Genomic DNA, 27,012 nt, shown 5'->3' on the forward strand with positions numbered 1-27,012 from the left:
CCTTCATAATTTGCGATAACGAGTCCCCTCTTTCGATTTCTTCTCGACGAGACTTTTCACGCTCCCGCTTGACCTCCATCTCGATTCTCCACTCAACTGCTCGCTTAACCTCTTCCAGTGCATACACTCGGACGCCGTCTCGTCTGCCAGCGATGGCAACCAGAACCCCGCGATGCTCCATCACCACGACACTCTTGAAAGGTACGCGGCGTATCAAAGAATATGGCTGCGGTATAGGTGGTGAATTCAAGGGTAGAACGTCAAGGCCTTGCGCATGACATAGCAGCAGGAAGTGCGGTTGAAGAAATGCACCGCTACATGGAGGAGAGCTGAAGTGTGATGGTGAGAGGGGGCCTGTTACCGATGAAAGCGAGAGTCCCAGATCACTTAAGGAAGGAGCAGGTAGAGATGGGGGTGGGGTGGAGGGACGTGATGGCATGGGGGACGATGCCCGAGACGATTCTTTCGTCGTCGTTGGCGATGAAGCCATCGTCTCGTGGGGTGCTGGTTGTGGTGGGTAGTCTCGTCGATGGATGAGGTTGGAAAAGAAGCCCGATATACGGTTTGATGCACGGGTCTGCAACCGTCAGCGCTGGTTCATAGCATCCCTGTACTCGTTACTCACATCCATGGTCGACCGATGGCGGTTTCTTCGATCCAGCGAAGACGTGGCGGTCGCTGTTAGACCCGCTGATGGCGGTGCAGGGTACGACGAGCTCGCGCTACGTGAAGTCATGGGTTCACTCGAGTTGGTGTAGTCGGATACCTGGACCTCTGGCAGGCTATGTACACTGCTCGCGTCTGCCTCGCGAGGTTGGGCATCCTGCGCAGCGGTCGGGCTGGGTGCTGTAGGTGATGGAGACTCGACAACTTCGTGGGTCTTGTCTGTCGCCGGCGATAGCTTGCCCGTTCGGATCGTGAGGTCTTCCTGGCGGTCCACGGCCTCCTCCCGATCGTCTTCGGACTCTATGGTTTCGTGAGCGCTCCATTGGTCGTCTTGCGTCGTGTGCGTCTGAGGTATGGGTGGGTCGAGAGTATCGGATGAGAGGCCAGCTGGTTGTCGAAGGAGAGGCAAGGACATGTTAGACTAGCCGGAGCGTCCGCTCGTGAAGGTCGTTAAATAAAGAGAAAGTCAGATAATTGCAGGCTAGATAGCCGCAGGAGCGAAGCAGAGGCGATGCAAGGCCAGAACAAGACCGTTGTTTTTGCCAGAGTCGTGGAGAGAGGCAGACGCAGAAGACGCGCTCAACCCGCCAAGCCTGGAAGCGGCCTTTCCCCAAGCGCGCACCGCCAAGACAAGAGTCCTCGCGCGTACACTGTATCCGACGACAGCAACGACTGCGATTGCGATCAGGAACGGGCATCGCGGACCTGTCAACCAGATAGCCAGGATGTACCAGTACTGGTGACGAATGTTCAGCACAGGGTCAGATTGACTACTAGGTTCGATGCAATCGAGTCGAAGAACACTAGTGGTAACGAACACGAGATCAAACAGTGATATGATATAGTACAGTGGATCAAGGAAACACGTATACAGCAACTGAGATAGTAGTGTCTGCAGTAGCACTCACTCGTCGTCGTCATCGTCATCCAAGTCCGCTTGCGCAGTAAGTGTGCTTCCAAACGGATCCCCGTCCTCCATTGCCTTGCGCTGTAGCTCAGCCTTTCGCAGCCGTTTCTCTTCCGCTTTCCTCTGCTTTTCAGCAACCTTCTTATTGTACGCATTGGTTCCCGGGATCTTTTCAGGGTTTTTGCATAATCGCAGACGCCGGTCAACCTCCCGGACAGCTTCTACATCCGGAAGCGATCCCTGAGACAAGACCATCGCTTTTAGAGGTTCCAGCATAGCGGAAATTGCATCGTCGGATCCCTGACCGGATTTCGAGCGCAACCATGCAGAAGCAAGCGCGGGCGACGCAATGGAGAGACAGGCAAGTGCGATCTGTGACGGCGTGTAGATAAACTCAGCATCTGTGAAGCGAGATGCACGAATGCTCGTCAACGCTCCATCATAGGCTTTGCTGAGATCGTCTAGGGGGATGTCTGACAGCGTCTAATAGAGTGTTGCATGAAACGTAACAGACAAGCAGACTGCAGGACGTACCTGTATGTCAAGCCACAGGCCCCATAGTGCGCGGTGTGCGTGCCATATAGTGAAGTCGAATCCGAGGCTTTGCGCCACAAGGAACTCGAGGTCGAGAACATCACCTGGCGTAGTTTTAGGAATTCGGCTGGCGTACGCATCTAGAGGTATAGGGTAATTCGTTGTCTTAGTCGCCAGGAAGACGACGGTTAGCCTGAACTTCAGGTGAGTACATTTGACTCCTGAGAAACCAAGCCGTGCGCACGCCATACATCACGTTCTTAGGATGCCAATCCATGACTGTGTTTTTAAGGTAGAATCGCTTGAGATAAGACATTGCCGTGGCTTCTACCTCTTCCGGAAACCTGAAGATTCCACATAACTGTGGGATTTTTCCGAGGTAGAGCTTCACGAGAAGGTTCTCTTCTTCGGCACTCAGGAAGGAGACTTGCGATGAGGAGCCTGGCTGGATTCTAACCGTCAAACGGAGTGCGTTGAATCATGAATAAAGAGTAGCTCACCTGATCGCTTTCAAAAGCGTCACGGATAACTGCTACCGCAGCAGCATTCAGCAGACTACGAGTTTCCGCCAGTTGCTCTGGAGAGAACCGCCAGTGACGAAATTGGGTGCTGCCTTCATACAACGGAATCCTCGAGGTTTGAGGAAGGCTCTCGCCGTTCATGTGAGTATCTGCAGTCATGGCTACTAGTGAATCCACCGGGTAATGGCCGACTACCCAAGTATTCCAGACCGTCGTGTTACGGTGGATGCGATGCTGAGAGGCCTCGCTGGGGCGCTTGAGTGTGGACCGCCGGATCAAAAACCTCGATTAGGCAACATTGCCGGCCCTTAGACTAGCTCAGCCTGCTCTTGTAGCAAGAATTGCGTACCGTTTGTCACTGTGAGATTGAGGCCTGCCTCAAAAGAGACAAGAAAGATGTTCAAGGAGTCGAAACCAGCGGTGCTGAAGCTTGGCTGGCTCAATTGACCGTTACCGCTCACCTAGGAAGTGTCGTCGATGTTAGGGCTATAAAACAAAGGTAGAAATCTAACCAACGTCAACGGCAATGCTCATGGAGCTTCCGGCATGCAGCACACTTGACCGACTATTAGACCTGAAAAACGCTCGAAGAGAAGGCACTCACGAATTTGGAGCGGGCGAGTCGAATATCGCAAGCCCATTCGTAAAGACTTGACCGTTCTGCAAGATCTGTGCATAACAGGCGATGCGTAGAACATAGATGCACGACAGAACCGTCCAGACGGTCGAAATAAATGACATAGTGGCGGCTAGCCGTCAACACGAACAAGTTAAAGGAAGGTAGCGCAGTATAATTGCGCCAGACACGAAAGTTGCTGTCTAAGGCATGAAGAATGAGACAGTGGGCCCTCACAGTGCCTGGTGATTTATCAACTGGAAACGCCATGTGTATTGCGCCCGAGGATCACTACTGATTAGCCAGAAGCGGAGGCCCCCTCGAGACGCAATTGATACGGGCGCGAGAACATCGCCTAGTGGTTGCAAAGTTCGCACTGAGTCAGTTAGAAGTACAGTCAAGCATCTCAACTGGCCTATTCCTGACTGTATTCGACCCGGATCATATAATGTGAGGGCTCTCGAGTATACAGCCTATATCGATGACTGCTGGTGTTGACACCTTGTCCTGTCAGATCACTCTGTACGAGACTTCGCACATAGCGGGAAGCCAGTTCTTTTCCATTACACCAATCCCGGCTACTATCGAAAATCCCTTGCCTTCCGGCCCTTGCTCACCCACCAATGAATTTTTCGCGGGGCCGCAGTCTTCGTCGCCACCGCCAGCGAACCCCTTCCTAAACACAAACGCTTTCAATCAAATTACCGGGAGTGTTGCGCTTTTTGCGACTCAGCAGACGTCAGTGTGACTCTCATTCTCCTCCATCAATCATCTTATAAATTCATGTTCAGCGTGTCGTCTGCCAGCACGAGCTCCACAAGTGGCCCTGTGCCTCAAGCTATGACAGTCACCCTCGGCGCTGCCGGCGCACAATGGCCCATGACTGTCATGCCTCCCGACGGCTACGGCCCCGTCGTTCTTGAAACCTCCGGGTATAACCCGACTGCCGTCGTTACGATAACAGGCATTGTCGAACCTGGTACCCCTACGCCCGGAGGAGGCAACGAGGGAACGGTGACTGTGGTCGTTACACCCACATTCGCCCCGACGCCTATCACGGTAGTCCTCGTTTCTATGGACACGGAGACCGTGACGACTACGGTATCAGGTGAAACATCAGTATTCACGACAACGTAAGCTTATTCCTTTCTGTGATGCACCGAATTTGGTCGCTGAAATGACTGCCACAAGCGAGTTGATATCTTCTACAACATTGGCATTCATGGGAATGGACTCGCCCCTAAACGGAACGAGCTATGCCGGCTTCTTGCCTATCAACGCCGACTCATCTGCCACCAACTCTAAGGCTTCCTTCATGCGCTTGTTAATCACCTGGATAAGTGGCTTCATTTTGTTAATTGAATTTCGCCCATGACGTGCCTACAAGATTTGTACATGTCCCTATGTATAATATATGTTGCTCGTGGGCGAGGTTTACGTGCTGTGTTGTTGAGCTACAGTACCACAATACTTCACGTCTCCTGCAATAGTGGGCGTTTATTCCAATGCTCCCCGAAAAGGAGGTTGCGCACCGACTCCGAGCCGCCTGAGAGAAAGACAGCAATCCCACAGTGTATCATCCTTCTTGATATCAAACGGCGCCAGAATCACACGAGTTAATTCTTAGGCACGACATGTCTAATCATGGTAGTGGTCAGCTCTTTCCTCTCTCCCTCCAACTCGTTGCTCACCGCTCAGTCCGCTCGCTATGCCGCCCCGCCGTCGGAATACACGTGCTCGCTTTACCCGCAAGGTAGACATGCAAGTGTCAGAGTCGGAGGAAGAAATGGACGTGGAGGGCGAGCAACCCACCATTGAAACGGAGGAGCCAGAAGTGGCTGTAGACGAGGAGGAAGAGGCTGACGAACTCTCGGACAAGGAGGACGAGCTGGAAGACGACGAAGACGAAGTAGGTTCATGCAGCTTGCTACCATGTAAGCTTTGAAAACCCATGGGTACCTAGGGTTCGGACGTGGACGTCGAAGCTCCTGATCCTGGTCCGAGTCTTCCCCCTCGCCTCAGGATCAAGTTAAAGCTACCGCAACAGGCGAGCGAAGCTTCCAGTATCGCTGCCACCGCTACTCCTACACCGGATGGCACTTCGCGTCGTCGCATTCTATCGCGAGGTATACTGCTTTCTTTGAGGCCGTGCAGGTGTAGCTGACTGTACATAGGGAGTGATATAGAATCCGAAGATTCTGACGAAGATGACGGTGACTCCTCTGAAGAGACAACTGCCACACCAGGCCGGCCTTTGACTGCCCGGCAGGCTGTCCTCAGGAATGTTGTAGACTCTTCTCATGTATCGCTTGGTGAGTATTGCTCATGCTGCGTTGTTTGGATAGCTGACACAGCTGTTACCTCAGCCGAGCCTCCTAACCCGCGGAAGAAGAAACCCCTCACTGAGCTTGAGATAGCTTTGAAGCGGGAGGAGACTGCAAGGAAGCGCAAGAACCTGTCGGAGAAGAAGCTCGAGGACGAAAAGGTGCGGAGAACTCGAGTTGCTTCCCTACTTGCAAGCACTCATTCGGATTCAGGCGGAGACCATCAATCGTCTACTCAAGAAGCAATCACGCGCCAGAGGCAGACGTAATGCGCTCTCTACAGCGGAGGATCGACCTACACCAGGCGCTGGGAATGGACAAGACGACATGGAAGACGCTGAGGACACCGCCAGCCAGATTCCTGTGCCTCCGACTATGTATCGCTGGGTGTCAACAACCAAGGTCCCCCCTGTGGATGGTTCGGATGAGAAACGCATGCTGATGACGTTTTCGGTGCCTGTTTCTATGCTGTCGCCGCCAGCGGACGACTACATCCACCCGACCCGTGCAGACCCACCACCAGCTCGTCCTTCTTGCGACGTTGAGGGCTGCATGGTGCAGCGCAAATACAGGCTGGTGAAGGACTGGCAGAGGGGTGCGTGTTCCATGGCGCATCTTAAAGCTCTCGAGGCAGCCTGATCTTCAACTCGCGTAATTGGGCTGCATGTATATCTAAACTTATTGAGCGTGTACGCTATCGCAAGGTCTGTGACTGGACATAGAATCTAATTGCGATAGTGCCGAAGTAGAAATAACCTTCGTCTCGCTTCTGCCATTCAGCAAACTGGTGCACTCCGCGGGTATGCAACAGTGTTTGCGATGGCCACGAACGCGGGCCGCAAGTCACGGCAGCAGGAGCTTCTCCCGGGCTTGTGTTTTGCTTACCCCCTCAAGTTGTGCGTCGGAGACATCCAAGTATCCAAAGGCAATGTTTTGGGACAGTGACATGCCTAGTAGAATCAGTCGTCAGCATCGCCTGCATGCTGCTCTTTCCATGCATTAATCCACTGCACAATGCGTGCGACGTTAGATTCCAAGTCTTCAGTGTCTTCGCTTTGCAACTCCACAACTATCTCGGCAGGGTATGAGGAGCGAGCCTCCTCGAGGACCACCTCCATAATCTCTGCTTCGTTGTTCTCCTGTATCTTCTTCAACGGGTATCCTCTGGGAACGAGAGACTTTAGATAGAGAATGCAATATGTGGTGACCATTGCTCACCGCTTCTCCAAGCGGTCCCAGAGTTTGGTGTGGTCGCAACGCAGCACAACAACGAGATCCGCCCACCGCTCTGGGAAAATCTCACATGTATGCCAGTCCAGGACTATGCCACCTTCCGAGGCAATGGGTTCGAGTTCATCCAGCAACTGTATAGACGTCGAAGACATGAAGAAAGCAACTGGTACACGGCGCTGAGAAGCACACCTTGTCCTCATCCACCGTGTAACTTTGCCATTCCTCGTCGTACTCCTCATACAGACCCTTGTCTTTTACGAGATCCCCAACATTAATATGCCTCAGCGGGATCGGAGATTCTTCAGCGAGCATTTGTGCATGAGTAGTCTTGCCAGTTCCTGGAGTGCCGGTAATTATTATGACAGGTCCTTTCGCCATTTGCTTCTGATTAGCCGTGATTTACTGGATGTGTGAAGAGCGGCCGATGAAAGAATATTATACTGAGGACCAGTGCGAATAAAATGCAGGCGCTCGGATTCCATTCCCTCTGATCCGCGCGCTCCCTCTTGTGCACATGTGCATGCATATGAACACCGACACCCGACAATCTATTGTCCTGCATCTTCGTTGTCGTCCGCGATGTGCACCGGTAAGTTTGATATCCAATATCGGCGTAACCGGACAAATGCGCCATTAGACTTTTGTTACACCATGCTGGACGCTTCCTCCCGTGGCCGTAAATGAACAGAGCAGGCTGCGGACCGGCCGTCGTCAAGTTTATCGTCCCATCCAATAGCCGGTAAGCACGGCTTTCCATGTCGCATTCTGCCAAGGGCATCTGAACTCATTATTAATCAGAGCGGTGGCATCGTCTCCCTCTGTCTTGTCGGGCCTGCGGGCAGGTATAGCATCCGACATGACGCGCATTTCTGCACAGGACGTTCGGCCTATCATGTGTGCTCATGAGGAACAGAAGAGACCATGCCGACAGCTATGACGCTACTTGCCGGCTGTTCTGTATCGACGCGCAACGATATGCTTCACCCTGAACTCCATACGTGTAAATGGCTGCCCTGGTTGCAGCTAGCGACAATTGAATCTTCATTCTGCGTTCTCCCAGGCCTACAGACCGTAAGCCCTGGTCACCATCGGATATTGTTTGTCCTGAACGTGTGCATCTCGGCATAAAGCTGGCAGTCGCAGTGCTCTCTCCAGACAGGTTTATGACATGCCTCCTCCATTCTTCAGCAATGAAGCGCCACTCCAAGTACACTCACGCTCGGCGTCCTCGTCGACTTGTTGTGGTCTTTCGCCAGACATTGTAGTCATCAAGCTTCGCACTACAGTGGTCATTCCCGATTACAATCTGTACTACACCACGCCCATAGACTCATTCGAACCGCCCTACCACGCTCTCGCCGATGGCTCACTCATCGCAACGCCTTTCATAGTGGACTTACGGAACGCAAATCTTGTCCTTGTCCTGCTTAGTGCTGCTGCAGCATTCTTCGCAATCAACACACTCTGGGCGATCACGTTCCTCCGCAGAGGCAACATAAAGAATAAAACCTTACTCTACGCTCTACTCACCAGTCAAGCAGTCGGCATCCCAGCGATGGTGTCTCTCGTGGCGACTTACTTCGACCAATTCGCAAACTGTACCACGTATGCATTATCATTTCTGTTTGCAATCAGTCATTGACGCAGTTCATTTAGCATCAGTATTTTTGTCAAGACTTGTACGGGAGTATCCCACAGCCTACTGGTACGTATGCCCTTATGTGGCATATACTTTAGGATAACGATTGTTTGACACGTAGGTGACGGGTATACTGGGATACAAAGCGTATCGCTGTCTGAACAGCTCCCGCCTAGTCTTGGCCGCCTTGTCTGTCCTGAGGGCTATATTAATTGGTTTACTGGTTGCCAATATGGTAAAGTCGCGGGTATCCCGCAGACTGTCAGGCAAGTCTGACACGTTTATCATATGCCCCGTCGAGCTGATGATTGGCTTAGGGAGCTGCTTCCCTTCCGGGAGCCTCGGTTTAATGCCGTACCTCATCATAGTACAAACGATCGAAGCTGCCTTCATATGCGCCTGTTGTGAGTTCGTCCTATTGACTTTGCATCTAGATGAAAAGTTCACAGTCATAGTCTTATATGCCGTCCGGAAGAATGCGAAATCGGCTAGGTACCAAGGGCGCATCTCAATCCAGACTCTATCCGATGGGCTCAGGGGTTTAATGACTGCAGGTGGTGCGGGAAATCTGGATCCAGACGCCGAAGGTTCAAGAGGATGGTGGGATTACGTTCCCGAAGTATCTCACGCCCAGCAAGAGACGCACACAGCACAGCCACATAACAGCTCCCATAACCTCTCTTCAGCTGTTCAATTTGTTGGCAACGACCTGTTGAAGCCGGGGGACTTGCCTACCGACCTTGCATCACGGAGTATATCCCGCAAGACGTCAACTCGCACAGCAAGCGCACCGGTACCGTCTCTTAGGACTCTATCGATGTCTCTGAGCGTGAGTCAAGCCAATTCCACCCCTTTGCAAAGGGACCTACGCACACAAAACGGGTATCGTCCGCTCTCCGGCGCATCCTCTGTCATGAGCCGTCTGAGCAAGTACATTTCGCGTATGCAGACATTCAGGCAAATGCTGACGAACGAGGTGAGCGAAGTACCACTGGAGTAGAGTCACCTGCTGACATACGTATACTCTACAGCTATACTACACGGCACTTCTAACAGTTATTTTCCTGGCCATGGCAATTGTGATGCTCGTGGGCAGTAATCAACGATGGCTTATGACATCTATCGGCTGGATCTGCCTCGACTGTAAGCACATCGTCCTTATAGCTATCTTGAAATCTTACAAAGCAGTAAACAAGGGGTATTTGTGTCTGCTTTCACGATGCAAAGCTTCAGACGCGTCGTCCGTAACCACGAACGAGAGGCGCTATTGCAAAGTGCAGCGGCCTGGAGCCCTATATACCGAGCTGGGTCGAAGGCTCACCGCATCATCGACCGACATCGGTTCCCGGATCGCCCGTTATCCCCTGTTGCCATCGTGCCATATCGCCGTGACCGAGCGCTATCTGACCCCTTTGCTGATTTCGTGTCGACCGAGCCAGGTTTCGTCCCCTCAGTGGTGCTTGTGCCAGAAAGTGTTGCAGGATATTTGAGAGCATCATTTGAACCTTCGCTTCTCGCTCGATCCCGCCAGGGCTCGAGCAGTAGCACCTCAAGCTCGGAGGCATCGGTGTATTATTCGGAGGACGCGTCGCCAGAGGTAGACCCCGCAGCGTACCACGGACATCAAGGAATAGAGAACCCATTTGACTCCATATACGAGGTAGTATAAATGAAATGTACCTTCGGTACCCATACATACACCCGATTGGAAATGGAGAGCACGTCTGGTCCAGCTCCAGTCTCGTGCCGATACACAGCATCCGAGAAAGGTAATTGCCTTCGTGGCGTTAGCCCAAAGGCGCCCATATAATTCTTATACCGCGACGACCATGGACGCCGGGGAGGACCGACTCGTCTCCGTTTTACCCATACACTATAGTAATGCTCTCACACCTAACCTCCAGCTGCATCAGTTCCCACTTCAAACGCGTCCACTTCAAGCCCCACCATCAGCTGCTGCTAGTGGAAAGCGCATACGGGCTCGCATAAAGCCGAACGTGAAGCGACTCGAAGTCCATGTCCCTATTGATACTAGGCCAGAAGTATGGAATGCGGAAAGGTCAGAAGATCTCGGCGCAGCGCGCGTACAGGACGATAAAGAGAAGAACCAGCAGCTCTCCAAGCTTAAACAGAAGGAAGGGGAAGAGCCGAAGCTGACCGAGGTGCGGCTCCGTAGTGAGCCTATTCCACAAGTCGGAGCGTATGTGCTAGGTGTTGTCAGAGATGGTGTGTAGCGTATTTGTTTTTGTAGCTGATGCTACTAACTAAAATGGGCCGTTGACATCAGGCAAGCTGCACCTGCACCCAATAAACGAGATCCACCAGCTGCGCCCGGCGCTGACCTACATGGATATCCTCACCCGCAAGACAAGACGTCGCGCAGGGGCCAGCTCTGATGAAGAATCGGATGAAGGACCGCCTCCTGACCCCGATGAACCTGCCCCAGCTCCCGCACCGAAGAAGGAGAAGAAGGCTGTTGACGCAAAGGAGGTCCAGGTTGCCATTAAACGGAACGAAGACAAAACAATGCAGCTTGGCGGGGGTCTAACCGCCATGCGGAGAGAAATGCTAATAACTTTACGCGCGGAAGAGGACGAGAGGTGGGAAGATATTCAATACTATGACGGCGAGGTGTGTGGAAAGCGACCTCCTTACGCCTAACATTGTTGACAGAATGTGCAGGCTCCAGAATGCAATGAGGCATTTGAAACCATGTTTTCGCATAACGAAGAAGAGTTGGAATGCAAGACCGACATCACTAGTGTACTCAGGATTATCAAGGGGCTTTGATAACGATAACTTGCGACTCCCCACTATTCACACCACTAAGTACTAAGCCGCTGTTGAGATGTCTTCCTGCCTTTATACCTGAGACTCAGATACCGTTTGTGTGTCTTCGTCGATATAGACTTTCGACGACTTATGGACAGCATGTCCGAGCTTCAAGCCTCGTTAATAGTCATTGGCTTTGAAAGCTCTATGACGCTGGCGAGGACGGATAAAGTTGCTTCTAGGTCATTGGTGCGTTTGCCGTGAGTTCGCATTTCTGTCTTCCTAATCACGGCAGGAGACTTGCTGGGATGGGCTGAGTTTGACGTGCGGAACAGAAACCACTTGTCGTGTGATCACGTGCATTCACCTCGAGAACCAGCACTTCACCTCTCAGTTTCACTCCTTTTTCCAGACGGCCGACGATGAACGACGACTTGAAAATCACACTATCTCCCGCCTCCGAGGGGGCGAATCGCGACGAAGACTTGAAAAACTCCATCGAAGCGCTTATGGCGGTCGACCAATGTTGTCTGGCCAACGACGGGAATGTAGGCACATGTCGACTGATATGCGCCCTCATGCTAATTTTTGCAACTGAGTAGGGATCGGTTGTTTTCGAGCGCATATATGCGGCTGCCAATATCATCATGGCTTTCCTGGACGCTTTGAAGACAGAGACCGACGAAGTGCTTCGAAAGGCACCAATGTTGGCATCCTTGCGTAAATTGTCGCGCATACCTCGAGGTCTATTGCGTCTAACGTACTGCAGTACATGTTCCGTTTGTAACCCGCCTCTTCGAGCTCCGACGGAGGTTCCACGACATAGCTGCCGCGTTCGACCACCCAGAAGACACCGTCGCTCTTGTTTGTTGGGTTGATCACATCATTGCTAAGCTCAGTAGCGTGACCTTAGCTTTGCTGAAAAGCGCTAGCGCAAAAGTCGATGCACCGGAGGACAGTTTACAAACAATCTTGAAACACAGAGATGAATCTGCCCTCCACGCGGCATCACAACTACCTCGTGAGTGACTTGTATCAGGCAGCCGACATCATCTATATGCATCATGTAGACAGTTGGGAAGACGTGCCAGTTCTCATCGGCTTGGAACATGCCTCACCTGCTGCTGTCCGCTTGGCCCTACATCTGCTATATGCCGTGTATGTCATTGGTCCTCAGCTCAATTCTCAATCCTCAAAGACAAGCAGGAGGTATATCTCTTTTCTCCGAGCTGCACCCCCTTCTCTGATCACGCATATAGCCCGTGTCCCGCAGGTCTTCTTCGTCCGTTGCAAAACTACATCCATAAGCGCCATGATTCACTGGCTCCGGGCCAACGGATAGCTGAAGCCATGGCCGTTTCCCTCTTTGCGGCTGCTGATATGGCTAACGAAAAACAGCAGAGGTCTTCATTTCGTCCGCATACACAGGCCATCCTACTTAGCCTCATACAATCCGTGCTTCCTCCTCGAGAGGCCGATCGGACTGTCCTCGCTCCTATCCGTCATCCAGAACCTCAACTTACGGCACTTTGTGGGTGCGGGAATACCGTAGAATGGTGCTGGACGGTTTGGGATGACGAACGCATCACTGAGTACGATGTCATCCTTTGCGTGGTAAGTTATACCACCCCTTTTTGTGTAAAAGCCTGATAGAGAGTTGGAGACTTCTACATGGCTGTATCACTTAGGGCCTCCCGATCATCTATCTAGTTGGCAGACGCCCCTTCTCGATGCTTTGGCAAGAAACCCTAGTGCGGCGGGTATTGCGGTTACAGTGAGTTACGCTCCACTTCGCCCCATGCTCAGAACAGCTCATTGTGTTCCCTAGGCGCTGTTACAGCATGCGAAGACCCAGGCATCATCGACACAGACTCTGGATGAAGACGCTCTCGACGTATTGCTGAAGTGTACACAGGCAGCTGCGTGGTTATTGAATGCTTGCGAAGATGGCTACAACGGGTTGTGTCACCAGCTCTGCAAGACGTCCTGCAGCCTTTTCATTTCGCTCGGTAACACTACGAAGGAGTTTAGAGGTGCGCCGAACCATGCATTTTGTCCACATCGGGCTGACTGTTACTTAGTGAAGGACATCATTATCGAATTACTCTCGTACATCCCTTCCAAGTTACTCTTCGACTCTATATCTGAGCTCTCCAAAGAGAACGGACTGAAGCTCAAGATTCGCCTTGATGACAGTACGTGTCATTCTTCAAAGCGGCAGAGTCATGTCTAACCACATTATAGAACTCCGCGCTGTTAGCCGGTGCGTCATTTATGCCCAATCTTCAAGCACTGATGAACATGCATGCGCAGATTGTCCACCGACTGGTCTTGGTTGCAGTGTCGTACAGCGACACACCTCCTCCAATTTGTGACTCTCGTTGCGCACGCTGACATACCGATGACGACATGCTTCCACCTCCAGTCAGTGTTATCGCTCTTCAAGAATGTCGTTTTATGGCTCGCTTCGCCCGAAGCAGCACGAATGAGTGAAGGCCCGAGACTGCTGCAAGCGCTCTTGGTAGCGCTTTCTGTGGCTGAGCCTTCTATTTTGGAATTTGGCTCGGATAGACGGCTGCTTTGCTGGACGGATGAAGACATTTGGGCGTTGGCCATCGACTTTGAGTATTCTGACGTCTTGACAAGCTGTGAGCGCAGCATGCTCCTTTTTCTTGCATGGTGAAACCGAATCTACCAATCTTAGCAGCTTTCGCATCATTTGTCATTGCTTCTGTACAGCGAAGCAAATGTGGGCCGCTATGGCGCGTGATGGGTCTCGATTTTCTGCGGGATTTTCTGCTGGAATTAACCGAGCTACGGCATGCGGACGAGAACCAGACGCTGTTCACGTATGCGCGGACCGTGACAATAAGTGCGATAGAGGCACTGGTGGATCACGCTGATCGTAAGACAGGTGAGCAAGATGCAGCTTTGCTGGGACTGCGCGGCTGATATCGAGTTCAAAACCAGCAGACTATGTCCTATCCTCTCCGTGGACGAACAGCCTTCGTGCAGAGTTGGGCAAGCTTGGCGACGACGGCGGCCACCTTAGCTGCAGAGCGGTTGGTCAGCTGGCTACAGCTGTGTCTGCTAAGGTATTTAAAATTGTCTTCCAGTGCAGCGCTCTATGATATTGACACGCGCAGATATCAAAGCTCGGGCACTCCATGAAAACGGGGTACAGCGAACCAGCTTCGCAAGATCCTCGTAGCGGGAGCGGAAGGAGGGATGGAGATAGGCTTCTGTGTATCGTTCTGGAGGACGGGCCTAGCCTGGCTCTGCTGGACTTGCATGCATGACTCGACCTTGTTCAAGTTCTTTTACTTAGCTACGCGTGAATCCGACGACGCGTTTGCGGCGCCAGAAAGGAATGAATACACGTGATCGCGGCAACTCGAACCTGCCTTGCCCGTTTTAGTACAGCTTCGACTAAAGCATTGACCTCCCTCACACTTTTCCAAACGGACGACTTCCCCTCAGTTCACGACCTGCGTACAACTCTCCAATGGGATTCTGCAGGAGATGCGGTGACATTGTCGTTGGGCCACGATGTAAATGTGGTGGGACTGCCGTCGGTGCGTCTATGCAGGGACACGCACAATACACGCGGTAACATCTGACGCTATGCGCTGGGTAGCTGCCGCTATCAGGTGGAACGGCGGCGACGACGATGAAAGCAGCCAGGACCGATGGACAAAGACATATGTTACAAAGTCTACGAAGCCAGAACCTGCGAAACAAGCGATTGAGCCAATCGGTCAAGTACCGACTGGCACATCAAATCCCAGCCTGACGAAACGATTCCCCCAGCCATCCGGTTCCAATGCTACTTCGGCAAAGTCTCCTTTGAGCACCCGAGTGTCGGAGCATATTGCTTCTGTCACTTCCGCATATTCCACCCCGAAGACGAGAGCGAGCTTAGACCATTCCACCATCACTGACACCCACGCAGAGCAGGGCATCCTACCCAGCCCCCATGGCTCGGAACTGGCTAAAGTTTACGGCTCTGTCCTCCAGCCGAAGGAAACGCTGGCGTCCTTCCGGTGTGGCATATGTTCTACTATCTTCCCTCCGGATGCAACCATATATCCTGACCCTTCTTCCATGAGCTCTGCCGAGCTAGACGGCTTGCCTAGCAGTAGCGGTACTCGCTTTCTGTGTCGACTGTGCTTCGTCGAAAACGGCGGCTCGAAGGGGAAGTGCGCGACCTGCCGCAAACCGGTCCTTATCCTGAAATCGGAAGGCGGCTTTGTCGAAACAAGCGGTCATGTCTGGCACAAGAAATGTTTCAACTGCGAAGGCTGCGAGAAGAATCTTGGTGCACGGCCCATGGTAGACTTGCTTGGGCGACCGTGCTGCTCGGAGTGTTTCGACACTTGCTTGAAGCGTCCGCCGAAAGGCATAGACTCTCCCGGACGCTTTGCCACCCCAGAGAGAGGCAAGCCCGGTAGCCTTGGAGGAAATCGCATGGATCGAGACCAAGATAGAGAAACAGAAGGTAGCCCTACGCTCGATGAGCTCGAAACTCGGCTCGGAATTTTGAAGAGCAGGCAGAGCGCGCCCACTGCCGTCCGTGAAGTCGGCAAGCTCAATTTTGAAGAACACATGAGCCCTTTCGCGTCACTCCATAAAGATCCCACCAACCGTTATTCAACTCCTACTAGTCCCCCTTCCGTCACTCGCGACCTAGATACTCGAACATCTAGGGGAGAAACACCGCCCTTTGAACGTATCCGCAAGGACTCCGATGTTAGCAGCGATTTTGGAGACAGACCAAGTCCTCGACGTCACGCGCGCGCTTCCTTGGCCGACAACGGTCCTGCCGCACGTACAAGGACCCGTCGTAGCCGAAGTCGTGCCAGGGAGTCCATGGATCCTCTGGAGAGTACACCTACAGGTCAGAGCACGACCAGCACACCACGCAAGCCGACAGAGGATGCCATCGAAGAAATGAAGAAACGCTTCTTGTCTGGATCGCCGTCCGTGACACCCACCAAAGCACCGGCTGTTTCCTCTTCCTCCACTGCGCGACGCCGTTCGCGTTCTCGCTCTCGTCCTCGCGTGAGCATCGGAGAGACGGAGATCGGTAGTCCTCCATTGCGTCCACGAACGTTGCGGAAGACTACCTCGACAGCATCACTGCGCTCTATTCTCGTCACTCATAGGACTGGCGAGACAGACTTACTGTCTGAGACAGACCTTGGCACCGAGAGTGAACGCGCTGGTTTCACTTTAATACCAGACCGCACCGGCGAGTCAACGGTCCCCTTTAGGATCAATCGGCATCGCACGGGCGATTCTGAGGGGACACATATCGTCAGGGACCTGACCGGCGCGACTACAGCAGATTTCCGTTCTGTGGCCGGTCGAGCTGGTGACTTCACCACCGACGACGACTCTCTTGATCGGTTCGCGACTATTAGGCCACAAAAGACTGGCGATCGTGCTATGGGATATGGCTTTTCGGGGAACGTGGCGACCATCGTCGAGCCGCTTAGGGTGCATAAGACTGGAGACAAGGCAAGTCCGGTCGTTCATAGGCACCGCACGGGAGACCGAACGATCCGTGCCCAGCAGACGGGGGATACGAGCATCTCAAGGCAGACCACAGGCACCCGTGCTTCTGAGGCTGCTACAATTCGGTCGCCGCGAAGCAGTCTTGGCTCTGCAGACGCAGAGCCGGTGCGTAGGACATCACGGCCGCCATTCGCGACATCGAGTTCGGCGAGTTCGGTTTCGTCCAGGACGGACGGAGATTACGTCGCCTCGGTCACTACGGATATACGCGGTCTCGGGCTTAGCCACAAGTCAGGCAGCTTTTCCACATCGTCTGTTGCGTCGTCTGGTTATGAATCATCCGTTTCATCCGCTCCCGACCTGATGAGCGACTGCTCAGACGCCACATCCTCTCGTTCCAGCCTCCCTCCCTCCACTCCACCCCCGACAAGCCCTCCAACGTTCGCTAGCTCAGCCATAGGCTTCTCCGCGTCCTCCGGTACGCAAGATGCTACTCCTACACGCACGAAGCGGGCACAGACATTTTCAGCCCTGATGGGCCTGTCCATTCCTGAACAGATCCCGCCCGACGCTCGCTGCGAGAAGTGCCGCCAGCCGCTCTTCAGCACAAAATTTGGCGGGAAGTTCGTTACGGTGCCCGAAGAGCCGTCGAGCACTGGTGTGCTGCCCAGGCGGTACCACACCGCGTGTTTCACGTGCAGGGTTTGTGGGGAGGTATTTGAGGAGAAGGAAGGTGGGCATGCTGTGTTTGTGCGCGTTGAGGAGGGAGCATGCCATGTGCATGTAAGCGACTGGATTTTGATCTCACTAAAGAGTATAACTCACCACGCTACGTTTTTCAGTGCGCTCCTCCGGAAAAGATCACACTTCGGAAGACCCATTCAGGCGGAATCTTCCAACCAACCAAGATACCTGCTGTTCCCACTGGGCAGTCTTCTACCCCAAAGCAAGATACCAGGACGGCGTACTACACCTCAAGTCGTTACGAACGTCCTCCGCTGACTGCCCCGCCTCCCCAGACACCTTTCCCAACGTCTCAGCCACGCTTTGGTGGCTCAACGATCTGCCCAGGATGCCAGAAAGCCGTATCACCCATGGAACGAGGGGTCGTGCCCGGTCCGCAGGGCTCTAAGTGGCATGGTGGTTGTCTAATCTGCGGTGGAGTAGAGGCGAAAGGCCGACGCAAGGGGTCTGGTAAAGCTGGATGTGGGAAGAAGCTGGACAGTGCAGCAAAGATGGACGGTGAAGGTGGCGTCTGGTGTCGCGAATGCATGGTAGGTCATTGTCCTCGAAGGTTGTTCATGAGGCTCACAGTTGTGCTAGCTCCTGCTTCCATTGTCCCTTCGGCAACCTGCTACCCGTTCACCCACTCTATCTATGTCTGCGAGTACGGGCCCCTTCGCCCGCGTCGTACCGCAGACCACAGGCACGACCACCCTCGCTCGCCAATTTACGGGCATCAGCGGCGGGAGTGGTGTAACTTCTACCTCCAACGCTGATGCTGATTTGCTCAGACAGCTCACTGGCGGGGCTTCCAGTCCCACACGGCAATTGGGCACAAGCCCGACAAAGCAACACGACGGTCCGCGCCCCGGTCACCGATATCCGAGGCCCAAGTCTGTGACAGGCAGCAGGAGTGAGGGCAGGGGCATGTTCCTCGTCAGACAGCTCACTGGTGGAAGTGGGAGCTTCGCCGGAAACGAGTACGGCTTATGAACCGGCGCGTAAGAGAAGACAGCGGACAGTATCACGGACATTGGCAATCGATTAATACCTCGCTGGATACCTTGGGCATGTTCTCGCAGATCTCTCGCAGGTTCGGAGATGTGATGTGGAATGTATCGTATTGTGTAGTATCTTTATTGGCAATGTATACCTACACTTGCAAGATTCGCTAAAGACCGGTCCCGAAATTCACGATCGCTTTGCTGCGCAGTATAAGTAGAGAAAGGCTCAAAGAGACGGAGACGTACCCGGCAATGGCTTGACCTCGTCCAAAATCTTTGTAGTCCCTTGAACGATGATCTCCCATTCCATTTTGTGTAACCGCTCCTCGAACGCCTCTATTGGCTCGCCCCCTTTGATCTCTACCTCGCGCACAACGACAGGCTCTCCGGCGTCCACTTCACGGACTACGCGGTGTACCATGCAGCCAGAATGCTCGATTTCGCCCTTCTGGAATGCCTCGTATGCACGCTCGATGGCGTGCGCGCCGTCAAAAGCACCAGGAAGGGCGGGATGGAGGTTGATCACGGATATGGGCTTCTGTACCTTCTTGCCGCCCTCGTAGGGCTGGTCGCCGTTCAGGACGTCCAAGAAAGCCTCGCTCATGATATGCATCCAGCCCGCGAGAACTACGATGTCTGGGTTAGCCTGTACGACAATCTTCGCGACCTCGGCATCGTAGTCTTCACGCGTCTTGCCGGGGTTGGCCTTCAGATATGGCTGGAGGGCAAGGTAGGCAGTGGGGATGGGCGGATCTGCCTGCTGTGCGCGCGTGAGGCCATACGCCGCCTTCCGGTTGGAGAGCACGAGGACGATCCGGGCGTTGGGGAGCGCAGGGGTGCCGAGAGCATCGATGAGGGCTTGCAGGTTTGAACCTTGGGTTGTTTACGGCTGAGACAGGGAGGAGCGCTGCATGGGAGGGAACCTGCGATACCTGAGCCGGAGATGAGGACGACAATGCGTCTCTGCTCGCTGTCTGCCATAGGATGCTCGATGGTGAGTGCGGCAGCCTAGGCAGTGAGCGAGCTTGGGTCGGGGAACAAAGTTGTGACCCTAACCTGAGAATAAGCGTAGTGCCTGGCGCTAAATTCAGTAGTGAGCGGATTTGTCGTGGTGGCAACCAACGACGAGACCAGTCTCGTCGCTGATAGAGCGTAATGAAGCTGATGGCTCTGTGGGAATTCCGTCCTTCTCAGCTGACGTTGAGCTGGAACTCGTCGTCGTCTCGCCAGGTGCGCTTTGCGGGCGGTCGTCTCTTTGACTCCCCCATCTCTTTCGTCCAGTGCTGGTGCGCATGCTTCACTAGGTTTCTAGCGCAAGCCTGGGGCTCGCTTTCATTCCTTGACTTTCGACATCCGACACCGAGGACGAGTCGCAGGCTTTCGTGTCCTTCTCGGTGTAGCATTCAGCACGCCCTGGTGGTCCAGCTCGTTCTTTCAACGGTACCACTCCTCGAACGCTCTTTGCTGCTTCGTACACGGTCGGCAAACACGTTCGCGAGGCTCCACATTCTTCTCGCATACATCTCTTGCACGAGGGAACACGGCAGTTTCTAAAGCAAGATGGATCCTGCCTCGTTGCACGCACAATACTCACGGGACATCCACTTGGTCGGTACGACAATGCTAAGCAAGGAGACGACCGTGCGTTTCAAATTCCCCCTTGGGGACCATAGCTCACCGCCTGTATAGGTGCAATCCATCCTCTCGGACATTCCATTTTTCGCCGTGGGCATATTCGCATTCGGCGCATCCTCTTTCCTCCTCATTTTCAAACGGATGAACTGGCAAGTCCTCTTTTCAAATAGATTGTTCTTTGCTAAACAAGCAAATAGGATCATCGCGTGTCTGCATGCAGCTGCACTGTTTGCGTTCACTGGTGCTGTCCTTGACCTTATTCAGCTCCTCATCCGCGGAAAGCACAGTGCCGCCGCCGTCCAAAATACGAATCCTTTCCTCGCGCTTACCATCACTCGTGAGGTCACGTATTCCTTATCTTTCGGTCTTCGCTACGTCTTCTACTGGGGGTTTGTCGGCTCCCCACCCGTAGTGAGTGATGGCAGGGATACACGCGACCTGCACAGTGGGAGCTGGGCACGATGGGGCATCACCGGTTTTTTCCTGCAGTGGGCACTGGTTGTATCGGCACTGGCGATCACGGCACTGCAAGTCTTGTTCCGAGTCTATACGCCTCTACAGCGGCTGGGCGCTATCCAAGATGCTGAAGGGGCGTTGGAGGCTTGTGTGTCCGCCATCCTGATTTTGAAGCTGCTCCTGAACATCTACTTGGCGGCTTTGGATTCGTACGGAGCTATACGACGGTTGCATCTATTTCTGCGCTACTTGCCTATGATTCTCGCGTTGGCCATCAGCGCGGCTATCGGTGCTGGGAACATCATAGAATGTAAGCCTTGCTCTCTTCAAACTCTGAACGAAGGGTTTAACTATCCATCGCAGTGTTGTTCTCAGAGACTATCCTTGCGCGTTTCCTGCAGGGCACCGAGCTCTATATCCTTGTGCTCTACATGCTGGTTGATGCCTTCCGCTCGAGGTCGACCAAATTCAACAAGCGACGTATTGATCGGTCCTCTTCCTTCCACAATATGCCCCCCGTTATTCCGCGCTCCTCCGAGTTCTTGCTTGGTCCACCGAAAGTCCCAGAGCCAAAGTTCAACCCCATGTTCGGCGAGGAGCTGTCTTTCGCTGAGCCTTCGAAGCCGCCCCAGTCGTGGGAACCGTCGTTAGCGGGATACTCGTTGCGTGTATCCAACTGGTTTGGACGTCGACCGTCGAAGAGCACCACTACGCAGCCGACTCGCAACAGCGCCTGGGGGCAGGACCAAGCCGAGCGTGGCATGTCTCCCGTCGTGGAAGGCATGGAGACTGCACTTCTGGAGAAGACCGCTGCCCCAGAATCCATGGGACCCCTCCAGAGCCCAGTAGTCAAGGAGCCAGTGTATACTGCTATAGTCATCTCGGATCCGGTGGACCCTGTCGACGTCGTCTCTCCACAGGCTGCTGCGGTCGCCTTCCCCCCTCGTGCCTATTCTCGCGACTTTGACAAGCAGTATCTCTACCCCATGACACCCAACTCCATGAGCGACGCGGATTCTCCAGTCCATGGCCTCTACGGTGTCGTCAACGCCAAGCGACCGCCGTCGACTGGATCCCTTTCTTTGGACGAAGACCCTCGCGACGTCTTCGCCCGGTCCGCCCGCTCGTCGGGCATCTCTGGCCTCTTGCGCGAGCAAGAAGAGCTCGACAAGTCCATCGCTGCACTCAAGCTTCTGGCGAGGCCAGAGGACGAGAGCAAGCGGGCGTCAAGTACCGGAAGCATGTCGCCCGGCCAGTTCTCTCTGAGCGTCTTCCCGGAACCGCCGTGGGGCCGGGCTAGCATCGGGAGTGTAGCGTTTTCGGCGGGGAGGCCGCTGGTGACTACTTCGGGACAAAGAGCAGAGACGGCGTTCCCTGAGCACGCGAGGCAGCAATCCTTCCCTCTGTCGGAGCTGGCTGTGGGCGACTCGGATCTCCTGCCACCGTCCAGGCGGAATATCATGACTGCTTCGGGAGGGACGCAGTATGAGATCACGTCATTCATCGGAAGTAAGTGGATGGCCTTCAGCTATGGAACACCGTGCTAACCCGTGATCTTAGACCTGACACACCCAGAGCATTTGTTGCAAAACTCAATCTCGACCGAAGCGTCGTTCGCTGTCGGCAGTGCTGGCAGTGCCACAAAGACTGAGAAGATGCTGATAACCATCCCCGAGTCGAGTCCAGCAGCCAGTGAAGCCGGTTCCAGCAAGGCATCTCCCTCATCATTGACCTCTTCACGCACCTTGACGGTCGGAGGCAAGGTCCGCCAAATCGGGCTACCTTCTGGGCCACGCCTCCATACATCGACTGTACCGCCATCTGTCCGTTCGACGATCACCTCGTCTTATATGCCGACGCCTTTCTAGCTGCCAAATTGTTGCGCCAGACTGCCCCGTGTATCGATGTATTCGCTCGTCCTTTTTGCTGTCGACCAGTAGCACTTACCCTTCGTCTTTCTTCGCTTTTTGTTGTTTTTTTTTTTCGTTCCACCACCCACGCTGTATTAGTAGCAGGTTGCCCTCTTGCTCGGACTCGTCTGTACTATGTACACACACTAGACCTTCCTTATGCGGATCTCCGACTGTGCCACGTGGCTGCGATGACGTCTAGGCCGGCGGCTTGGCGCCTGAGAGCACACTTTCCACCTTGGACTGCGACCATGGCCTCCACTCTGCCAGATTACTATGCGTTCCTCGGCATCCCTCAGACAGCGACGCAGGAGGAGGTGCGAATTGCGTATAGGAAAGAGTCGTTAAAGTACGTGTGGATGTCGCCTGACACCGTGGTTTGGCTCATTTATGCAGCCCCCAGGACGCACCCTGACCGTCTGGTGAATGCAACTCCAGAAGAGAAGAGGAAGGCTACAGAGAAATTCCAGGTACGCCGTGCTGGCCCGTTTTCTTTTAATTGCGTGCTCTTGTTGAATTTGGCTCCACAGGCTGTTGCAGATGCATACTACGTGCTCTCGGACGCTACACGAAGGAAGGAATACGACGCTCTGTACTCCACACGTACGCACCAAGAGAAGGCTGACGATCCCAACGCGTCCTCGAACTTCTTCTCGCAATTTGCGAGTATGTTCGGTGCATCCACCGGTGCGCAGCCGGGGGCTACCCCGCCGGGCAGACCGGATGCAGACTACGTCTTCGCGGACGTTTTTGACGAGGTGAGGATGCAAGCTCTGCCTTGTGCGCGCGTAAGTTGACAACTTCCGCCTCCGCTAGCTTCTCCGTCCGGAAGTCCAACGGCATGCCCCTTGGTGGTCGTGGACTGGTGCAGTCTGCGGCGCAGGACTGGGCTTCATCGTTGCCAACGTGCCGGGTCTTATGGTAGGCGCGTATGCAGGCAACAGGCTGGGTTCCATCAGAGACGCGAAGGGCAAGAGTGTTGCCGCGGTGTTTTCGCAGTTGGGCGGAGACCAGAAGGCTCAGGCAAGTTGTATGTCTCAACTGTTACGGGCGCGTGTCTTATGCGATTCTTTTATGCCAGATTCTGCGGGCCCTGGCTATGAAGGTGCTCGGTACCACGCTAGGCTGATCCATGTCGTTCGCTCTTCGATACCCCTCGATTGTGGATTTCCGCATTGTAGGACACTTGGATTCTCGGGCTGTAGAGTATAGTCACATATACGGCTCTTGTTGTACTTTAGTTTTTACACCATGTTAATCCCCTCACTTTCAGCAACCCGTGGCTTGTGATTTGCCTTGCTGCGCGCGGCTTTCGGCACGTGCGGGCGCCACAAAGGTTCTCCAAGTGTTTCTAGGCATTCGAACAGCAGGTGGTCGAGACTGCACAGCCAGGCGTGGAGGACCATGTCTCGTAGCTCGAGAGAGAACCTGCCAAATCTGGCTGGTGGCGTTCGAAGGAGCTCGAGACCGAAGCACTCCAGATGCGGCTGACAGCCACAGCTTCCCTGGATGGAGCTTTCCCCATCTCGAACCAAACCACGACCTACACTCGAACCTCCATCCGCACCTCTGTCCGTCATGTCCCCCTCATTGCGCGACCTCGTCGCAGAGTACGTCAAGTCGCGCATCCAAAACGTGAAGATCCCACGCTCCACATCCCGACGCTTCAGCGTCAAGGGACGTATCTCGGACCGCCTGCGGAAGGGGAAACCAAAGGATTCGTTCGAGGACGCATCGCAGAATGAAGAGACGTCGCTGGCCGACGATCGTAACTTCTGTCCCGTGGAGATGAATAGTGTCTCCCAGGACCACGTACGCGTTAACTCTGCGGGCATCTACACATTCCGAACTGACTTCGCCTCCGCCGTGCATAGAATAAAAACGACGCCCTGCATCCGATCGAGAATAGCCCCGAAGAGCTCACCCTGGTTTCGTTCCTACAGGAGCACAACACAGAGTCCAAAACCTTGAAAGCAGACGCGGGGCTGACCCCCGACGGCGTCGACGCTTCCGAAAGATCTCTGCCACACGACAGCTCCTTCTCTAGCGTCTCTGAGACGACTGCCAGCGGCTCCTATATCCCTTGCGACGCCCTTGCCGTCCCGCTCTTGTCTCCTGATGACCCCAACCTAAGCTCCGGCGCCTCTGCTCCCGCTGACGTCGAACACGCTCCTCCTGGCCTGCCCTGCACCGCCGTCGACGTTACAGCCACTGCGGACGTCGCGACATCGGAATCTTCACCTGTGCCTCCTTACCGTACCGAGTTCTCGAACTCGCCTGTCGGCAGCGACATTCTCAACGCCCTGGACATCTTCGACGCCGAAGGTTTGGATCTCCGCCGCTTCGACTCGGACCGCGACCTTGCAATCCCTGTTCGCAGCCTGCAGACCATCTACGAGGAGGACCCGACGATGCTTGATACTCGTCGATCTCTTGGCGGCCCCCTCGAGGCCATTCAGGAAACGGCGGTCTCTGCTAACGTGACCCCAGATCCAAGGGAAGCTAGGGAAGGCAGCGAAGTTCATTCTTCCCGTCCCACCAGCTTCGAAGCGTCTCTTGCGCAACCTGCCCTCGATTTTGTCTCGCCTCTACCCTGGTTCTCTCCAAGACTCTTTTGCTTTGCGTCTCTAGCCTCGCAAGATTGGCTAATGATGGTGTATGCGCGCTCGCTACCGCCGTATGCGCCAAGTCTAGCATATCGGCCTTTCGAGTGCTATCTATTCATATTCCTCGATGAAGTCGCTGACGAGGCGGTGGGCGAGGTGGATTAGTACTACATGATGTATCTACACCGCGTCACTCTCACAGAGCAATGGTACATAGCTGCTCGCAACGGTGTACGACATCCAGACATGGGCAAAGCTGGCAACTCCTTCGAGTGTGAATGATGGAGACTCGGGCCAAAATGGGCTGAAGCGGCGGCCACTAGACAATTGTGGCAACATAGTGTATGTATGCGTGTAGAGGTATCTTCTCGTTCACAGCGGTCGATCGCGACATTCAAATTATTCATAGGGAACCAATCCTGATACTTCATGAAATCTGGAGGCTACAATTACAGTGCGTGCGTGCCAATGCCATGTCTACTCCTGGTCAACGACCTGCTTGGAGTGCTGTTTGGACTCCTCGCTGGTGTTGGGGTTGTTAAGGTTAGCCTGTGGGTGGTCTGTCAACTCGCTGCCGCTCAAGATGCAAATGCAGACAAACCTTGTGGCCCTGCTTGACCTGGGCCATGTGGGCCTCGGTGCTGCCAACCTCGCCGCTCGCCTCCATGTCGTTGAGACGCTGCTGAGCACGCTCCTTGGCTTCCTCAGAGTTGTTGGGGTTGGAGACGGCGGCCTCTGTGTGAGATATGTCAGGTGGTCACCGCGAAAGATACAACATGAGGAACCGCACTCAGACCACGAGCAACCTGAGGGCATGGTGTGAGTATGAAGTGAGTATGGCACCAATGGCTGCGAGACTTACGTTGCCAGCGTTCGCGGACATTATGATTAAACTTGGAAGATGAAGAGGGTGTGGAGTTCAAGTGCGAGGGGTATGTGGATGAGTTTCTGGGGGTATTGTGCGCGGGACGACGAGGTTTATATACGCTGGCCAGCGTCTCTCACTCTTCGGCGAACAGGACGCGAGCTAACAGGAATTTCCGTTTCGGGCTGTCGCATTTCCGGATTTGGACGCAACCGCCGCTGGGAGGTGGGAGGGCATCAAACAGAACGACGTCGTGTGCGTCGTCATCGCCTCCCTTGACTCCACGCTCACTAGCCTCAACACGAACTGCATCTGTTTCCACCTAGTGCATCGGATATTATAACAGTGTCGGAAGGATACACAAGGTTCAAAATAAATATGTACATTTGAAGAATATGCGTCAACGAGAGCACAGAATGTGTATGCTGTGTGTGATGTGCAACTATCCCAAGCATGCGAATTAGAAAGTCCAAATACCGTGCGATCATTAGTAGTAATCCTGGCTATGTAGAGCAAGAAGGAAGGTATAACGAGCCCGAAACAGCCATGACAATGCGAGAATAGTAGAACGAATCCTGTGGTGAATATAACAGGTGTTTTCTTTCCAAGATCCGGCGTTTCAAGACCGCAGCTTGCGCAGCTGGTCGATGACTTCGGACAGATCCCGTTCCTCTATGTCCTCGTCACCCAGGCCCAGGAACCGCCGTCGGCGCGCCTCTGCCACCACTACCGAGGTGTGGTGACCGAGCCCGCCGGACAGCGAACGCTCCCGCGGGCCTTCTAGCGCTATTGACGTCTTCCGGGTCGAGGCTTCGGGCGGAGAGTCTGCAGAGAGCGCTCCGGCCAGCTCGTTCACTTTGACGCCGAAGAACTTGGAGAGCTTCGCTGCTCGTCGTCTACGCGTCTGAAATTCGGACGGCGCCGGTGACGAGGGTGGTGCCGTCGCAGGCCGCATCGCTGGTGTTGAGACGAGGTTGGTGAAAGGTGGTGGTGTGGGACGCGTCTCCGGTAGATGTGACCCTGTAGACTGGGGTGTAGACAGCGTGCGGTTAGATTGAAGGGGTCTGCTAGACGTGCTCAGCAT

The 27,012-nt window shown here is 54.1% G+C and overlaps 13 protein-coding genes across 13 annotated transcripts; 9 read left to right on the forward strand and 4 right to left on the reverse strand.

The window, feature by feature from the left end:
* Positions 1–420: 420 nt before the first annotated feature.
* PHACADRAFT_180116 (uncharacterized protein) lies at positions 421–1,136 on the reverse strand (the record flags this gene model as incomplete). Its single annotated transcript, XM_007390332.1, has 2 exons — positions 626–1,136; positions 421–577 (listed from the first exon to the last, which is right to left on the reverse strand). Coding segments are annotated over exons 1-2 (612 nt in total), but the record flags the coding sequence as incomplete, so codon positions are not given.
* A 434-nt stretch (positions 1,137–1,570) lies between these two features.
* On the reverse strand, positions 1,571–2,769 carry PHACADRAFT_84769 (uncharacterized protein; the record flags this gene model as incomplete). The annotated part of the gene is made up of 4 exons (XM_007390333.1): positions 1,571–2,056; positions 2,108–2,300; positions 2,359–2,552; positions 2,608–2,769. 4 exons carry the CDS (start codon positions 2,767–2,769, stop codon positions 1,571–1,573), a joined length of 1,035 nt encoding a protein of 344 aa, XP_007390395.1.
* An 823-nt stretch (positions 2,770–3,592) lies between these two features.
* On the forward strand, positions 3,593–4,381 carry PHACADRAFT_83918 (uncharacterized protein; the record flags this gene model as incomplete). The annotated part of the gene is made up of 3 exons (XM_007390334.1): positions 3,593–3,694; positions 3,759–3,988; positions 4,036–4,381. Coding segments are annotated over 3 exons (678 nt in total), but the record flags the coding sequence as incomplete, so codon positions are not given.
* A 31-nt stretch (positions 4,382–4,412) lies between these two features.
* On the forward strand, positions 4,413–4,720 carry PHACADRAFT_247203 (uncharacterized protein). The gene has a single exon (XM_007390335.1). The coding sequence runs from the start codon at positions 4,422–4,424 to the stop codon at positions 4,617–4,619; it is 198 nt and encodes a 65-aa protein (XP_007390397.1). The 5' UTR covers positions 4,413–4,421; the 3' UTR covers positions 4,620–4,720.
* A 216-nt stretch (positions 4,721–4,936) lies between these two features.
* Positions 4,937–6,208, forward strand: PHACADRAFT_247205 (uncharacterized protein; the record flags this gene model as incomplete). The annotated part of the gene is made up of 5 exons (XM_007390336.1): positions 4,937–5,153; positions 5,208–5,370; positions 5,419–5,556; positions 5,611–5,729; positions 5,782–6,208. The coding sequence occupies exons 1-5, from the start codon at positions 5,031–5,033 to the stop codon at positions 6,205–6,207; spliced, it is 969 nt and encodes a 322-aa protein (XP_007390398.1). The 5' UTR covers positions 4,937–5,030.
* Positions 6,209–6,369: 161 nt separating this feature from the next.
* On the reverse strand, positions 6,370–7,115 carry PHACADRAFT_247206 (uncharacterized protein; the record flags this gene model as incomplete). The annotated part of the gene is made up of 3 exons (XM_007390337.1): positions 6,370–6,732; positions 6,787–6,932; positions 6,991–7,115. Coding segments are annotated over 3 exons (476 nt in total), but the record flags the coding sequence as incomplete, so codon positions are not given.
* A 465-nt stretch (positions 7,116–7,580) lies between these two features.
* PHACADRAFT_168302 (uncharacterized protein) lies at positions 7,581–8,736 on the forward strand. Its single transcript, XM_007390338.1, has 2 exons — positions 7,581–8,406; positions 8,458–8,736. Exons 1-2 carry the CDS (start codon positions 7,970–7,972, stop codon positions 8,552–8,554), a joined length of 534 nt encoding a protein of 177 aa, XP_007390400.1. The 5' UTR covers positions 7,581–7,969; the 3' UTR covers positions 8,555–8,736.
* Positions 8,737–9,627: 891 nt separating this feature from the next.
* PHACADRAFT_247208 (uncharacterized protein) lies at positions 9,628–10,163 on the forward strand. Its single transcript, XM_007390339.1, has one exon. The coding sequence runs from the start codon at positions 9,660–9,662 to the stop codon at positions 10,107–10,109; it is 450 nt and encodes a 149-aa protein (XP_007390401.1). The 5' UTR covers positions 9,628–9,659; the 3' UTR covers positions 10,110–10,163.
* Positions 10,164–10,262: 99 nt separating this feature from the next.
* On the forward strand, positions 10,263–11,393 carry PHACADRAFT_110888 (uncharacterized protein). Its single transcript, XM_007390340.1, has 3 exons — positions 10,263–10,666; positions 10,728–11,071; positions 11,123–11,393. Exons 1-3 carry the CDS (start codon positions 10,270–10,272, stop codon positions 11,228–11,230), a joined length of 849 nt encoding a protein of 282 aa, XP_007390402.1. The 5' UTR covers positions 10,263–10,269; the 3' UTR covers positions 11,231–11,393.
* Positions 11,394–14,829: 3,436 nt separating this feature from the next.
* PHACADRAFT_168306 (uncharacterized protein) lies at positions 14,830–19,504 on the forward strand. The gene is made up of 3 exons (XM_007390341.1): positions 14,830–17,512; positions 17,572–18,003; positions 18,053–19,504. The coding sequence occupies exons 1-3, from the start codon at positions 14,837–14,839 to the stop codon at positions 18,443–18,445; spliced, it is 3,501 nt and encodes a 1,166-aa protein (XP_007390403.1). The 5' UTR covers positions 14,830–14,836; the 3' UTR covers positions 18,446–19,504.
* Positions 19,505–19,597: 93 nt separating this feature from the next.
* PHACADRAFT_247213 (uncharacterized protein) lies at positions 19,598–22,659 on the forward strand. The gene is made up of 5 exons (XM_007390342.1): positions 19,598–20,097; positions 20,146–20,240; positions 20,289–20,857; positions 20,911–22,056; positions 22,108–22,659. Exons 2-5 carry the CDS (start codon positions 20,233–20,235, stop codon positions 22,413–22,415), a joined length of 2,031 nt encoding a protein of 676 aa, XP_007390404.1. The 5' UTR covers positions 19,598–20,097; positions 20,146–20,232; the 3' UTR covers positions 22,416–22,659.
* A 49-nt stretch (positions 22,660–22,708) lies between these two features.
* Positions 22,709–23,586, forward strand: PHACADRAFT_156102 (uncharacterized protein; the record flags this gene model as incomplete). Its single annotated transcript, XM_007390343.1, has 5 exons — positions 22,709–22,806; positions 22,861–22,927; positions 22,988–23,215; positions 23,274–23,480; positions 23,539–23,586. The coding sequence occupies 5 exons, from the start codon at positions 22,709–22,711 to the stop codon at positions 23,584–23,586; spliced, it is 648 nt and encodes a 215-aa protein (XP_007390405.1).
* Positions 23,587–25,527: 1,941 nt separating this feature from the next.
* On the reverse strand, positions 25,528–25,946 carry PHACADRAFT_204111 (uncharacterized protein; the record flags this gene model as incomplete). The annotated part of the gene is made up of 4 exons (XM_007390344.1): positions 25,528–25,612; positions 25,665–25,798; positions 25,854–25,869; positions 25,926–25,946. The coding sequence occupies 4 exons, from the start codon at positions 25,944–25,946 to the stop codon at positions 25,541–25,543; spliced, it is 243 nt and encodes an 80-aa protein (XP_007390406.1). The 3' UTR covers positions 25,528–25,540.
* Between the last annotated feature and the right edge of the window lie 1,066 nt (positions 25,947–27,012).

The sequence above is a fragment of the Phanerochaete carnosa genome (genome assembly GCF_000300595.1).
Source record: "Phanerochaete carnosa HHB-10118-sp unplaced genomic scaffold PHACAscaffold_1, whole genome shotgun sequence".
In the NCBI taxonomy this organism is placed as follows: domain Eukaryota; kingdom Fungi; phylum Basidiomycota; class Agaricomycetes; order Polyporales; family Phanerochaetaceae; genus Phanerochaete; species Phanerochaete carnosa.

Excerpts from the sequence above, each read along its gene's own strand:
- PHACADRAFT_168306 (XM_007390341.1), top strand. The coding sequence starts at position 14,837 with ATGCGCTGGGTAGCTGCCGCTATCAGGTGGAACGGCGGCGACGACGAT. Across the intron at positions 17,513-17,571 it reads AGGGAGCATGCCATGTGCAT|TGCGCTCCTCCGGAAAAGAT; the intron begins GTAAGCGACTGG and ends TACGTTTTTCAG. Across the intron at positions 18,004-18,052 it reads TCTGGTGTCGCGAATGCATG|CTCCTGCTTCCATTGTCCCT; the intron begins GTAGGTCATTGT and ends CAGTTGTGCTAG.
- PHACADRAFT_110888 (XM_007390340.1), top strand. The coding sequence starts at position 10,270 with ATGGACGCCGGGGAGGACCGACTCGTCTCCGTTTTACCCATACACTAT. Across the intron at positions 10,667-10,727 it reads GCTAGGTGTTGTCAGAGATG|GCAAGCTGCACCTGCACCCA; the intron begins GTGTGTAGCGTA and ends CGTTGACATCAG. Across the intron at positions 11,072-11,122 it reads TTCAATACTATGACGGCGAG|GCTCCAGAATGCAATGAGGC; the intron begins GTGTGTGGAAAG and ends CAGAATGTGCAG.
- PHACADRAFT_168302 (XM_007390338.1), top strand. The coding sequence starts at position 7,970 with ATGCCTCCTCCATTCTTCAGCAATGAAGCGCCACTCCAAGTACACTCA. Across the intron at positions 8,407-8,457 it reads CAATTCGCAAACTGTACCAC|CATCAGTATTTTTGTCAAGA; the intron begins GTATGCATTATC and ends CAGTTCATTTAG.
- PHACADRAFT_247203 (XM_007390335.1), top strand. The coding sequence starts at position 4,422 with ATGACTGCCACAAGCGAGTTGATATCTTCTACAACATTGGCATTCATG.
- PHACADRAFT_247213 (XM_007390342.1), top strand. Across the intron at positions 20,858-20,910 it reads TGCTGGGAACATCATAGAAT|TGTTGTTCTCAGAGACTATC; the intron begins GTAAGCCTTGCT and ends TATCCATCGCAG. Across the intron at positions 22,057-22,107 it reads GATCACGTCATTCATCGGAA|ACCTGACACACCCAGAGCAT; the intron begins GTAAGTGGATGG and ends CCGTGATCTTAG.
- PHACADRAFT_247208 (XM_007390339.1), top strand. The coding sequence starts at position 9,660 with ATGCAAAGCTTCAGACGCGTCGTCCGTAACCACGAACGAGAGGCGCTA.